General features: G+C 37.4%; 1 protein-coding gene across 1 annotated transcript in view; it reads right to left on the reverse strand.

The window, feature by feature from the left end:
• LOC107592245 (SWI/SNF complex subunit SMARCC1-like) overlaps window positions 1-10809 on the reverse strand; it is a 28012-nt gene extending 17203 nt beyond the window's left edge. Inside the window, 14 exon segments of the mRNA XM_016281665.1 lie at window positions 595-713; window positions 939-976; window positions 1071-1130; window positions 1561-1688; window positions 3695-3810; window positions 4102-4227; window positions 4387-4462; window positions 6128-6197; window positions 6342-6411; window positions 6507-6599; window positions 6797-6878; window positions 7008-7093; window positions 7880-7999; window positions 10597-10809. Of these exon segments, the coding sequence (XP_016137151.1) occupies window positions 595-713; window positions 939-976; window positions 1071-1130; window positions 1561-1688; window positions 3695-3810; window positions 4102-4227; window positions 4387-4462; window positions 6128-6197; window positions 6342-6411; window positions 6507-6599; window positions 6797-6878; window positions 7008-7093; window positions 7880-7999; window positions 10597-10782 (1370 nt within the window). The 5' untranslated portion in view covers window positions 10783-10809.
• Between the last annotated feature and the right edge of the window lie 2053 nt (window positions 10810-12862).

A 12862-nucleotide genomic window follows, 5' to 3' on the forward strand; every position in this document is an offset into this window, starting at 1 on the left:
GAGAGAGAACGGGAGAAAGAAAGCGTGATTTCCGTACATAAAAAAGGTTTAAGACATGGAAATAGGTTGTCAATTTTACCCTATTGTTTGTTATATTTATTTGCTCAATGTCTTCTGGGGTTTTGGTTCTTTTACTGCTGTAGATATCCCATAGTATAACAAAAATATTATACATCTCTTCATTGTGTTTGGGCCCCCCTGGACGAGCAAGCATAGGCACGTGCCTAGAATGTCTATGCATAAATCCGGCCCTGTACACGCATGTAAATAAAGCGCATATATTGTATTAGAACGGCATCTCACATAATTATTTAATTAAATCGTAGCATTTGTGAATTTACAATTATGCTTAATTATGGTCTAATATATCATGCAGCCTTGGAAAACAGACTAATAATGTGTTTTATACATTCTTGTCTGTGAAATGCGCCACTTCCGGTATTTTGCCGGTTAGTCGACACAAGCAAGTCGAGGATTTTCAAAAATCGACAAATCACGACTGCCCTAGTTGAGAACCACAGGTCTATAACATTATTTCTCTCCAAGCAAGCTCTCAGGACATTGCTACAGCACCTGGTGGAAGGGATTTGATACCTGTTGTAGTCGAACCAGGCAGCATAGCTGGGTATAATGATGTGATGGGTTTGTTCAGTCACGTTGTCCTCAGAGTCGATCAGACGATTGACCTCTGTTTTGCCCTGTTCATCCTCTTCCTGTCAATTACGATTAGTAAACAAAAAAAGCACGTGGGCAATCTTTCAGAACAATTTGATTCAGAATAAATAGCTTGGGCATTAAAGTCATACATTGATAGACTACTTAAAGAATGTATGGGTAAAGTGCAAGAGCTGTTATCAACAAAATGCTGTGCATCTGTTATAATAATGGAGAGAAAATTTCCAAAAGCATAACTGGATTACAGTATGAAGATACACTACCTTGCCTCCAGATGCTAGTGAATCATCTTCCTGGTCATCTAAGAGGGCAAACAAAATTAATGTGATCATTTACATTTCCTTTGAGAAGATATCATATTCATACCCAAAACAAATATGAAGCAAAATACTCACCCAAATCAGCAACCGTTCCGCCTTTCACTGGTGTGTTCTCACTGTCCTTTTTCTGATTGACTGCAAGCAGAAAGTCAGAGGACATTAAGCAAAGCAGCTGAAGACGATGCATCAGAGAGACAATTCAATAACAATAACATTTAAAAGCTTTCAGTGTAAAGTGGAACAACGAAAGTAGGGTGCAGCATGTAATAGCAGAATGTCTATTTTAGCCATGCACTGAATTTCCATGCATCCAGAGGGGCTTTTTAAAAAATGGTGCTATGAACTATGAAATGAAAAGCTCAGTAAAGACAGCTCAGCCATCTAAGTCATGCAAGTGGTTGTCAACCAGACGTTTTTATCCAAAGTCACTTACTAAGCATACTACTGATAACAGAAAAAGGCTACTTTATGTAACCCAGGGTTACGATCAAGTGTACAATGGCAGTAGCTCTCTGATTAACCCTTGCACTGTTCAAATAAGGGACTATTAATCAAGAAGACTGACAATTTTTTGGCAATGTAACTTCCTCCATTCCTGGCACAGGGGAGGGATCTTCCAGGTCCTTTGTGAGGTCTTCATCCTGCTCGTCATCATTTTGATGTCCACGGCGCCTCCCCTGTGATCCAGGATTCCTGTTTGAGGTAAATGAATGAATGAGACTGTTACATTTAAAATGATCATGACTAATTACACTTTATACAAGAAATGTTTATTGTATGAAAAGCAGCAAATCAGCATATTAGAATGATTTCTGAAGGATCACGTGACACTGAAGACTGGAGTAATCATTTTATCACAAAAAAATAAATTACATTTTAAAACACATTGAAATAGAATACAATTATTTTAAATTGTAATAATATTCCTGTCTTTACTGTATTTTTAGCAAATAAAAGCAGCCTTGGCGAGCATAAGAGACTTCTTTCAAAAGACTTAAAAAAATAAAAATAAATAAAATCTTACAGACTCCAAACATTTGAACTAGGGATGGGAAGATTCACTGATTCGCTCGGAGCATTGGCGAAAAAAAGTTAACGATGCGATGCATCGGTTTAAAAAGTGCGCATCGGACACAAGTTGGCATTTGTATCGCGATGCATCGTTTTTAACATATTTGCATAGGTAAAAACTGATTTATTTATATATAATTACTAGAGGATGCCTACACTTTTATTGTTTAGAAAGTGACCAATATTTTATTTGTAGATTGATTTCTCCTCTCGAAACTGTTTCTCAAGCGCATTCGCTCATCACCGCTGCGTGTGAATATGACGTATCACAACAACACTACAGAGACCCGAGGAAAAGTGGGGATTAAAGTCCAAAATCTGACTTGAAATAACCCAACAAATCAATCGGGGCTAAAGCAGTTCCATAAATGACAATGTAAGTTCACACAATCTCACTAATTTGTGGACGCTTAATCTTAAGCAGCCCTTAATGTCGATCATGGATCAAATCGATCCACCATGGCAAACAGTGAATATATTTGTGCTGTTTAATGCATTTGAGACGTTGTGTTTTCCTCAGTGCATAACTAACATGTCACAAGTATATTTTTCCTCTGTAAATGTTACAAAGTCATGCAAATATATCCATTTTGCTTGCTGTCAGGAGTGGGCGAGGCATACGCGAGTGAACGAGCGCTGCGGCGCACATGCACGCTAAACAGACGGATCAAATATGCATTTTGCTAAAATATTCGTTGTTAGACATTAAATGTGCCTTTTGTAGAATTTTAAACCTACATATAGGTGTATTCTTATGATAGCAGTAACTGTAAAGGGACTATTGTAATGGGTAAATTAAATGTAAGCTAATACAGTCCTAATTACTAAGCTTACTAATTAATTACAACTTAATGTGTGTTTCTTATTGCAGTTAAAATGTAGTTTTAATTTTGTTATTTTAATGCTTTAAAGAGGAATGTTAAGATTGTAAAGTTCTACTGGTATCTGTTCCAACTATAAAAGGTACAGCTGTCATAAAACCAGAGAAAAAGGCTGCATGGCTATTAAGGCAGTTATGGAGAAGCACATCCCTAATTTGAACTGTAGTGCATATTTTTTATTTATTCATCATGCTCCAACAAGATAGTCACCCTTTCTTGCCCTTTTTGCGGGACTCCACAGGGGTGCTGGGTGGGGATGGAGAGCGTCTCCTCTTCTTGCCGGCAACCAGGGACTTGCGGTCCTTGCACGCTAAACAGACGGATCAAATATGCATTTTGCTAAAATATTCGTTGTTAGACATTAAATGTGCCTTTTGTAGAATTTTAAACCTACATATAGGTGTATTCTTATGATAGCAGTAACTGTAAAGGGACTATTGTAATGGGTAAATAAAATGTAAGCTAATACAGTCCTAATTACTAAGCTTACTAATTAATTACAACTTAATGTGTGTTTCTTATTGCAGTTAAAATGTAGTTTTAATTTTGTTATTTTAATGCTTTAAAGAGGAATGTTAAGATTGTAAAGTTCTACTGGTATCTGTTCCAACTATAAAAGGTACAGCTGTCATAAAACCAGAGAAAAAGGCTGCATGGCTATTAAGGCAGTTATGGAGAAGCACATCCCTAATTTGAACTGTAGTGCATATTTTTTATTTATTCATCATGCTCCAACAAGATAGTCACCCTTTCTTGCCCTTTTTGCGGGACTCCACAGGGGTGCTGGGTGGGGATGGAGAGCGTCTCCTCTTCTTGCCGGCAACCAGGGACTTGCGGTCCTTACGATCAGGTGTACGGGAAGACTGATCAGAACCATGGAGGGGTGAAGGATGAGAGAAAGAGCGAGAGAATGAGAGAATGGAACGGTCTTACACACAAGGGGGAGGGGGGTGCTGAGGGGATATTTGGGTGGGTGGGTGAGGTACGTGAGGGTGAGGTAGCGAGGAAGAGCTTTAGAGGATGATTGACAGACACATAGACAGTGACAGAACAAACCCTGCCAAGACCTCAAAGGGTCTGGCTTAGCAACACAACGGAAATCTGAACATGCACCATATCCATTTCATTAGTGCTCATGTCTTTCGGTCTCTTACCACTTCCTCCCCTGGAAGGATCCGTTGGCGGAAACTCACAGGTTTCTTGCTCTCATCCACTTCGTAATCTTCCTCATTCATCCACTCGTTGAAAGCATCTGTGTCGATGACCCATTTTGCATGCACCTGAGGGGATCATAGAGCGTACTGAGAAAACACTGCCAAATTGAATCTGGCTGCATCACTTACAATATGATTATGCTTCATAATGCAAGGCGTTTGAAATGTGTTTATTTTAAAACTGTGAATTAGGAAACATATCAAAATATTTACAGATCCCCTTACCCTCCATGGTTTCTCAGAACTTGGTGCATCCTCAACATCTCCATCCACATCATTTGTTGATACCCATGTGTCATAACTGAATAGGTAAACAAGCATACATTTATTAAAAGAACTGATAGATAGACGACATTAGGCTTGCTGCGATATTCGGTGTTGACAGTGTTAAGCCGCGACACCGATTACGTCACTTGCCCACCGCGGCACCGACCCCCACAGTCTTTTAGATTTTTTTTATAGTAATAAAAATAATTTAGTTTGGTTAGAGAACAGACACTACAATTAAAAACTGAACGCGGTTGCTTAATGCAGTGTGCCGAACGACAGTCGCATCACAGATTTAATTTATCACGTCAGGAGAGTGAGTCGAGCTGACTGACAAGAGTGAGGTGAGAAAGACAAGACGATGGCGGAAGATGTACCTTTGAAACGAAATGCAAAAGCGCCTGTTTGGCAATATTTTGGATGTTGAAAAGCCTGTTGACTTTTGCCATTTTTTTCTACGGTGATTTTGTAAGGTTTTTTTTTGTTGTTACATTCATTTATTTATTTGGTTCCACAGTGTTTGCTGATTTTTACGTTATTTAAACTGTGTAAGTTATTCATTTTATTTTACATCAAGTTGTATGCCATGCCCCCAAGCTTTCTTATTTGTTTTGCTAGTAAACGTTCTACGTTCCTTATTTATTTGGTTTCACAGTGTTTGCTGATTTTCAGCATTTTTTTTTTATATTTAAATTTTGTGTAAGTTATTTATTTTATATTAGACGTATAGCATGGTATATTTTTTATTTGATTTGTTAATAAATGTTCTATGTTTAATATAACCGAGTTTGTCATTGTACGTGCATTTACAAGCTAGTTAAAAGCGAAGGAAAAGAGGGAAAACTCCAACGAACCCCACCCCCCGGTGATACCGGTGTTGTCATACGTCGATTAACCGGTGGGAAAATTTCCTCACCGTCACAACCCTAGACAACATATAATAAAATATAAGATCGTAGTTAAATGATGTTCAGTTTCTCACACACAAAAAATGATATATTTACACACATATCCTACACATTTTAAATAAATTTAGAATTCATCTTTTTTTTCTCACAAACACACAGTATGTGTGTGTGTGTGTGTGTGTGTGTGTGTGTGTGTGTATGCATGCTACCAACCTGTCAGGATAATTGCCCCAGTGAACCAAAACTTGCTTGTCTTTGCGCATGACGGGACGTAGCCATTCCTCTGAAAGGCAGAAGCAGAATTCAAAAGTTAAGTTCAAGAAAACACTGAATATAATGTCCTATTAAAAGAAATGACTTAAGAAGGAAGATAGGACAATACTTCTGTTCATCCAGAAGTCTTTTGTTATAAAAATCAAACACCAACCTTCTTCCACCTGGGCTGGGGAGGGGTAAATAATATGAGTGGCCTTTGACTTTTCTTCAGTGATGGTTCCCTAGTAGTGTGAGTGAAACAAAAGAGGGAAAACTCCAACGAACCCCACCCCCCGGTGATACCGGTGTTGTCATACGTCGATTAACCGGTGGGAAAATTTCCTCACCGTCACAACCCTAGACAACATATAATAAAATATAAGATCGTAGTTAAATGATGTTCAGTTTCTCACACACAAAAAATGATATATTTACACACATATCCTACACATTTTAAATAAATTTAGAATTCATCTTTTTTTTCTCACAAACACACAGTATGTGTGTGTGTGTGTGTGTGTATGCATGCTACCAACCTGTCAGGATAATTGCCCCAGTGAACCAAAACTTGCTTGTCTTTGCGCATGACGGGACGTAGCCATTCCTCTGAAAGGCAGAAGCAGAATTCAAAAGTTAAGTTCAAGAAAACACTGAATATAATGTCCTATTAAAAGAAATGACTTAAGAAGGAAGATAGGACAATACTTCTGTTCATCCAGAAGTCTTTTGTTATAAAAATCAAACACCAACCTTCTTCCACCTGGGCTGGGGAGGGGTAAATAATATGAGTGGCCTTTGACTTTTCTTCAGTGATGGTTCCCTAGTAGTGTGAGTGAAACAAAAACAGATAAGTGCGCAAAAAAAAAAAAAAAAATTGGAATTTTAGAAACAACCTAATCGATCATAGTTTTTTACCTGATGTCTCTTAATGATGTCTTTCAGCTTATTGGCTTGCTTTTGCTCCATGTCAGACACAATGTACACAATTGGTCGGGTCAAAGAGTTGTTCTGCAGGGAAGAATGAGATATGCATTATCGCATACAGAGAACATTCAATGTAACCACATACGTATTCAGGACTGGGAGAACCAAGTGTGACAAAAATCAACAAAGTACATTTACCATGAGTCCTATTATATACTATATTCAGACTATATATTTAGATCTATATTTAGACTCATGGACCTCATCACAAGGATCGCTACCTGAACAAGAGTCTTCTCAATAGTCATGAACATCTCCACGTTTCTATCCATTCTGGATGGGTTCTGCAGATCAAACCTCCTCCTGAAGAAATTCAGGCACATCAATATCAATTATATTAGTATTATCTTTTAAAAATGAATACTTTGAGGGTGTTGTCATTACAGGTATTATGCCAACTCTCTTTTTCACACTTCCTGAGATTCTACTCACCAGCCTTGCTCACTTTTGAACTTGTATGCAGAACCCAGAATGTGGCAAAGGGCTCCTCCAGGTTTGAAATCCAGAAAGCTCTTTGCCTAGAACGACAGAATGACTTCAAATTTCCCATTGGTTTAAAATTATGTAAAAATGTACACATTTCTGCAGAATTGTACCATAAGAACATGGCACTGTACTTGAAATGTGTCACATGTCAAGTAATACGTTATAGTATAGAGGGGCATGATCAAGAGCACTTTTAAGGGATAATTCACCTGAAAATGACAATTCTGTCAGTTACTCAACCTCATGTCGTTCCAAATCCGTAAGACATCTTCGAAACACAAATGAAAATATTAAACTTCAAAAATTTCACAAAGAGTGTAAAAGGAATCCAAATGAATCGAGTGGTTTAATTCAAGCTTTCTGAAGAGACAATCACTTTATATGATTTTACATGATGATTTAATTTTGGCTTTAATTTACACATAAACATTGATTGACACACATACATAGAGCCCATCAAAATATGATCAACAGCAGCTCAGTGCACAATCAAAAAAACCTTATTGGTTCTTGTGTGTCAAATAAGTATGTTTGAGCTTCTGTTTACTAAATTTGATGTGCTCTATTTATGTGCATTGATCAGTGCTTATATGTGAATAAAAGCCTGATTGAAATCGGTTCATCTTAAAAAGCTATTTTGTCTTCATAGGAGACTTGGATTGAACTACTCAGTTCCTATGGATTACATTTACTTCTGTTTTATGAACTTTGGATGAATGGACTTTCAATGGGGAGATTATCTTCAGTGTTTTGAAGATGAGTCTTATTAGATTTGGAGTGTGAAGAAGAAGGTGTAAACACTGCAAATCGAAACTTACAGGTAGTTTGGTAAGAGCAGGATTGCTGACTCGACGCCCAAATGCATCCTCCTGAAACTGCAGCAACTGCACCACCAGCGCAGCCAAAGTTTTGTTTGTAGGAGAGTCGGTTTGGACATACTGCAGAAAAATGAAAAGCCACAATAAACACCAGAAAATCAATCAGCAACCTCTAAGTATTGGATCTTTATGTTGGTGTTTTCAGAAATAATACAAAAATCCCCTCAAGTTCTCCTTCTAGCAATCATTCATAATCTTATTTGAAGAAATAATTCTGGACGTGTATAATAAATGAACTTCATTCACAAAAGTGCATTACAGGAGACTAAATAATATTGGACAATACAGGGCAAGGGTGAATTATCCCGTGCCAACAAATATCTGCCAAAGAAAAACAATCACACTTGATTTAAACAACATAAACGCATGTGTTTTAGCTTTGGGGCATATATCACACTAAAAAAGTTCCATGGTTTAAATGGACACAGTATCGTTATAAATACTATGGTATTCTTGACATACCTTACAGTACCATATACATACCTTGATGGGTGACAATGATAATTATTCAGTATTACATGCACCTAATATTATACCATCACTGAATCATGGTACCACCAGAACTTCTCATGAATAAACATTAGCGAATCAGTAAACAAACTTCAGCATAAACAACCGAAGCTTTGTGGCGAGAACCACCAAGTGTCCCCTGATGTTTAAAGCAGTGGGCTTTAAAATAAACAAACAAACAAAAAACGGAGCAAGTCCCAAAATGTTAAAATGTTGAAAATAAAGACAGTAATTTGGCATATTTTAAGACAGCCATCACGATGGCAGATCACGCATTTCAGTCACTATCGTTAGCGCGCCAGCTAACTTAACAGCCCACAACACTTCTGCTTAAAACAACACAAGAGCTAAACTCGCTGGCTAAAATGCCAGCCTGGAACCTAAGCAACATCTGCACCACTGCTCTGATTCGACTCTTTCGAATAATCGATTATAACAGCAAATAAACAATAAGCAAGCGGCGTGCCGCTTCTTGTTGCTATTGTGTGATGCGCGCGCGCCCCCATTCAACGGGCGCCTCACGAGCCGCAGACCTTCTTATAATGTTTCCCAGTCCACAGCCGAACTGTCTCCAACTGCGACACCGTTTCCGAGCTCTCCCAAAATTTGGAAGAAGGCCCTACAAAACACTGTACTTGTACTGTGTCACATGTGAAACAATACATTTCAGTATACAGGGGCATGAACGAAAGAGCAGATTTAAGGGATAATTCACCTAAAAATGAAAACTCTGTCAGTTACTCAACCTCACGTCGTTCCACATCCATAAGACTTTCATTCATCTTCGAAACACAAATGAAGATAGTAATGTTCAAACATTTCACAGAGGTTATAAAAGGAATCCATATTATTGGAGTGGTTTAAATCTGTTCACCTTAAAGTGATTTTGTCTTCATATGAACTACTCCGTTCACATGATTATGTTTACTTATGTTTTATGAACTTTGGATGAATGTACTTTCAATGAGGAGACTATCTTCAGTTATGTTTAGAGGAGTAAAAGTGCTATAGAGTGGGAACGTGAAGAACAAGAAGTGTAAACACTGCAAATCCAGACTTACGGGTAGTTTGGTAAGGGCAGGATTGCTGACTCTACGCCCAAACGCATCCTCCTGAAACTGCAGCAACTGCACCACCAGCGCAGCCAAAGTTTTGCATGTAGGAGAGTCGGTTTGGACATACTGCAGAAAAATGAAGAGCCACAATAAATACCAGAAAATCAATTAGAACTCCAAGTATTGGATCTTTATATTGGTGTTTTCAGTAATCACACAAAAACTAAAATACCCTCAAGCTCTGCTTCTAGCAATCATTACAATCTAATCTGAAGAAATAATTCTGAACATGCATAATACATAAAGTTCATTCACAAAAGTGCATTACCGGAGACTATAACTGGACAATACAGAGTAAGGGTGAAATCATCCAGTGCCAACAAACATCTGCCAAAGAAAAACCCTCACACTTGATTTTAAACAACATATACACGTTTTTATCTCTGCCACAAAGCTAAAACACTAACAAAAGTTTCATGGTTTAAATTGACACCGTACCGTTGTAAATACCATGGTATTCTTGACATACCTTTGGCTACCATGTAAACACAATGATGGGTCACAGTGTTAATCATTCAGTACCATATGTATGCACCTAATATTATACCATTACTGAATCATGGTACCACCAGAACATCTAATGAATCAACATTAGAGAATCCGTAAACAAACTTCAGCACAAACAACCGAAGCATTGTGGCGAGAACCACCAAGAGTCATCTGACATTAAATGCAGTGGAGCTTATTAAAAAGAGAGCATAGCCCAAAAATGTTGCAAATGAAGACAGTAATTTGGCATATTTTAAGACAGCCATCACGATGGCAGATCACGCATTTCAGTCACTATCGTTAGCGCGCCAGCTAACTTAACAGCCCACAACACTTCTGCTTAAAACAACACAAGAGCTAAACTCGCTGGCTAAAATGCCAGCCTGGAACCTAAGCAACATCTGCACCACTGCTCTGATTCGACTCTTTCGAATAATCGATTATAACAGCAAATAAACAATAAGCAAGCGGCGTGCCGCTTCTTGTTGCTATTGTGTGATGCGCGCGCGCCCCCATTCAACGGGCGCCTCACGAGCCGCAGACCTTCTTATAATGTTTCCCAGTCCACAGCCGAACTGTCTCCAACTGCGACACCGTTTCCGAGCTCTCCCAAAATTTGGAAGAAGGCCCTCCGTCTTTTTTCCGTCCAATCGAGGAACCGGCGCCCGCCTGGCCGGCCGATGGTCCTCCGGAGCCCGTTCCGCCCGCTGCAGTTGCCGCTGTCGCCATTGTTTCTTTATTAGCGATAGAGGCTAGTCCGTGGAAAATGTTTTAAAACAACACTGCGCCTGCGCAACGGTCAACGCAAGAGTCGTTGGTTGAGGAACTCTCGCGAGATGTCATGTCAGACCAACACATATAAATAAATAAATTATATATATATTTATATATATATAATTTTTTTTTTGTCAGAACATACAGAGGATATATATACAATTATTCACTTAAATAATATATTCAAATTTTCTTCTCAAAATTACATACAATCCATAATATTTAGATTAAAATTTTATTTGGCAGAACTCGTACTCCTAATAATGAATGAATGAATGAATGAATGAGTTTTTATTGCCAGGTATGTTTACACATACGAGGAATTTGTTTTCATGACAGAAGCTCCACAGTGTAACAGAATGACAGTGACAGAACAAAAACACAGATAATAAAAAATAGAAAAATAGAACAAGTAACTAAGGAATAAAAATATACAAATCGAATAGAATAGAATAGAATAGAATTCTGATACATAACATTCTAAATCGATGCAAATTAAATGATAATTTAAACTAAATTTATTGCACATTATGCAAGGGAAGTTAGAGACAGAAATCATTTTGAAATGTCTAATTCAGGGGAAATTGTGCCATCTAGTGATAACAATATGTGGTAACCGTTCCCTTTACTTCCTCTATATGAATATTTCACATCCTATGTTTTATCTATACATCACCACTTCCACCCACAATATTGTTCTATTAATTTCTCTTTTATCTTGATTTATAGCCTACTTCTCTTGTACTCAGATTGGCTAAAGACATACTGTACCATATAATGACCATAACCAACAGAAACCTTGAGATGATTGATGGAGCTCAAGAAAATGATTACAGCAACCCACTGTATGTTAAATGAACTTAAACACACATATACTTTTAAAAATGTCTACAGCTATTAACAAACTACATCCCAAACACTGTTAACTGGACGTTATTAATAACCAGATGTGATCAAGCAAAACAACCTATAATTACTAAACATGTCTATTCAAGCTTGTTCGCTATTCCATCAGACGTGTTATTAGGCATAACATCTATGGCACGCCGTTTTAACATTTAATCTATAAACTGCGCTAGTATCTAATATAACATCTTTTATTCTTTTCCCAAATATGACACAAGGCAACAGGCAGCATTCTGTTATATTTGAACTAATCATATTGACTTGACAGAGCCCTTATATTATGTCATTATTTTATTTCAACTAAATTTCTCCGAATATTTATGCTTTATTACTCAACTTTTAAAAGATTCCCAACATTTCAGGTCATCGTAGATTGTAAAGTCTTGTAGAAGTTAATCAGAGACATCAGGATCGTTTATTCATACAGCATTCAACAGCAACCACAAACACTTCTCACAATATTTCTACTCTCCTAATATGAGCATAATCAAGTCAAACCCATCTATCACAGGCCATGTTATATGAAAGAGACCAATTTTCAGTTATTCATTCAACTCATTTTTGACAAAATGTGTAATTACTTTAATCTGCCTATCAGTGGCGGTTCTAGCTTGTATGGCACCCCTTCTGCCACCCCTAGATAACTTTTGCATATACAGGGTTCCAGACTGCGACCAATTCATTTAAGGGTTTGTAAAATCTTTTGAGAGAAGTTCAAACACTTTTCAATGGCTTTCAAGTATTTGGCACAACAATTTACAACCCTTTAAAGCCCTAAAAATTATCCAATTTAAATTGAATTTTTAATGGCATGACCAAAATGTACTTTGTGGTAAACAAACACTTATTCAAATTCAAAAAAGACACCACATTACCACTGTAACCAGTAGATGGCAGCAGAGAAGCTTTAATTGGCTTATTAGTCATTCATTTCCACTTTTTTACTTTATATTTTAAGATTATAAAATCACTATTAAAATATCAAATTATCAAGAAATCAAATTGTCAAAATTGTGAATTTTTTTGTGTATGCAGAAAGAAAAACGTGCCTTGAAAAACAAACTTTTCTTCAATTTGTGACCTTTTTTAATCACTCAAGTTGTTGGTCAGTTCAGTATAATACTATAGA

This window comes from Sinocyclocheilus grahami, unplaced genomic scaffold (genome assembly GCF_001515645.1).
Source record: "Sinocyclocheilus grahami isolate Dianchi unplaced genomic scaffold, SAMN03320097.WGS_v1.1 scaffold9.1, whole genome shotgun sequence".
Lineage (NCBI taxonomy): Eukaryota > Metazoa > Chordata > Actinopteri > Cypriniformes > Cyprinidae > Sinocyclocheilus > Sinocyclocheilus grahami.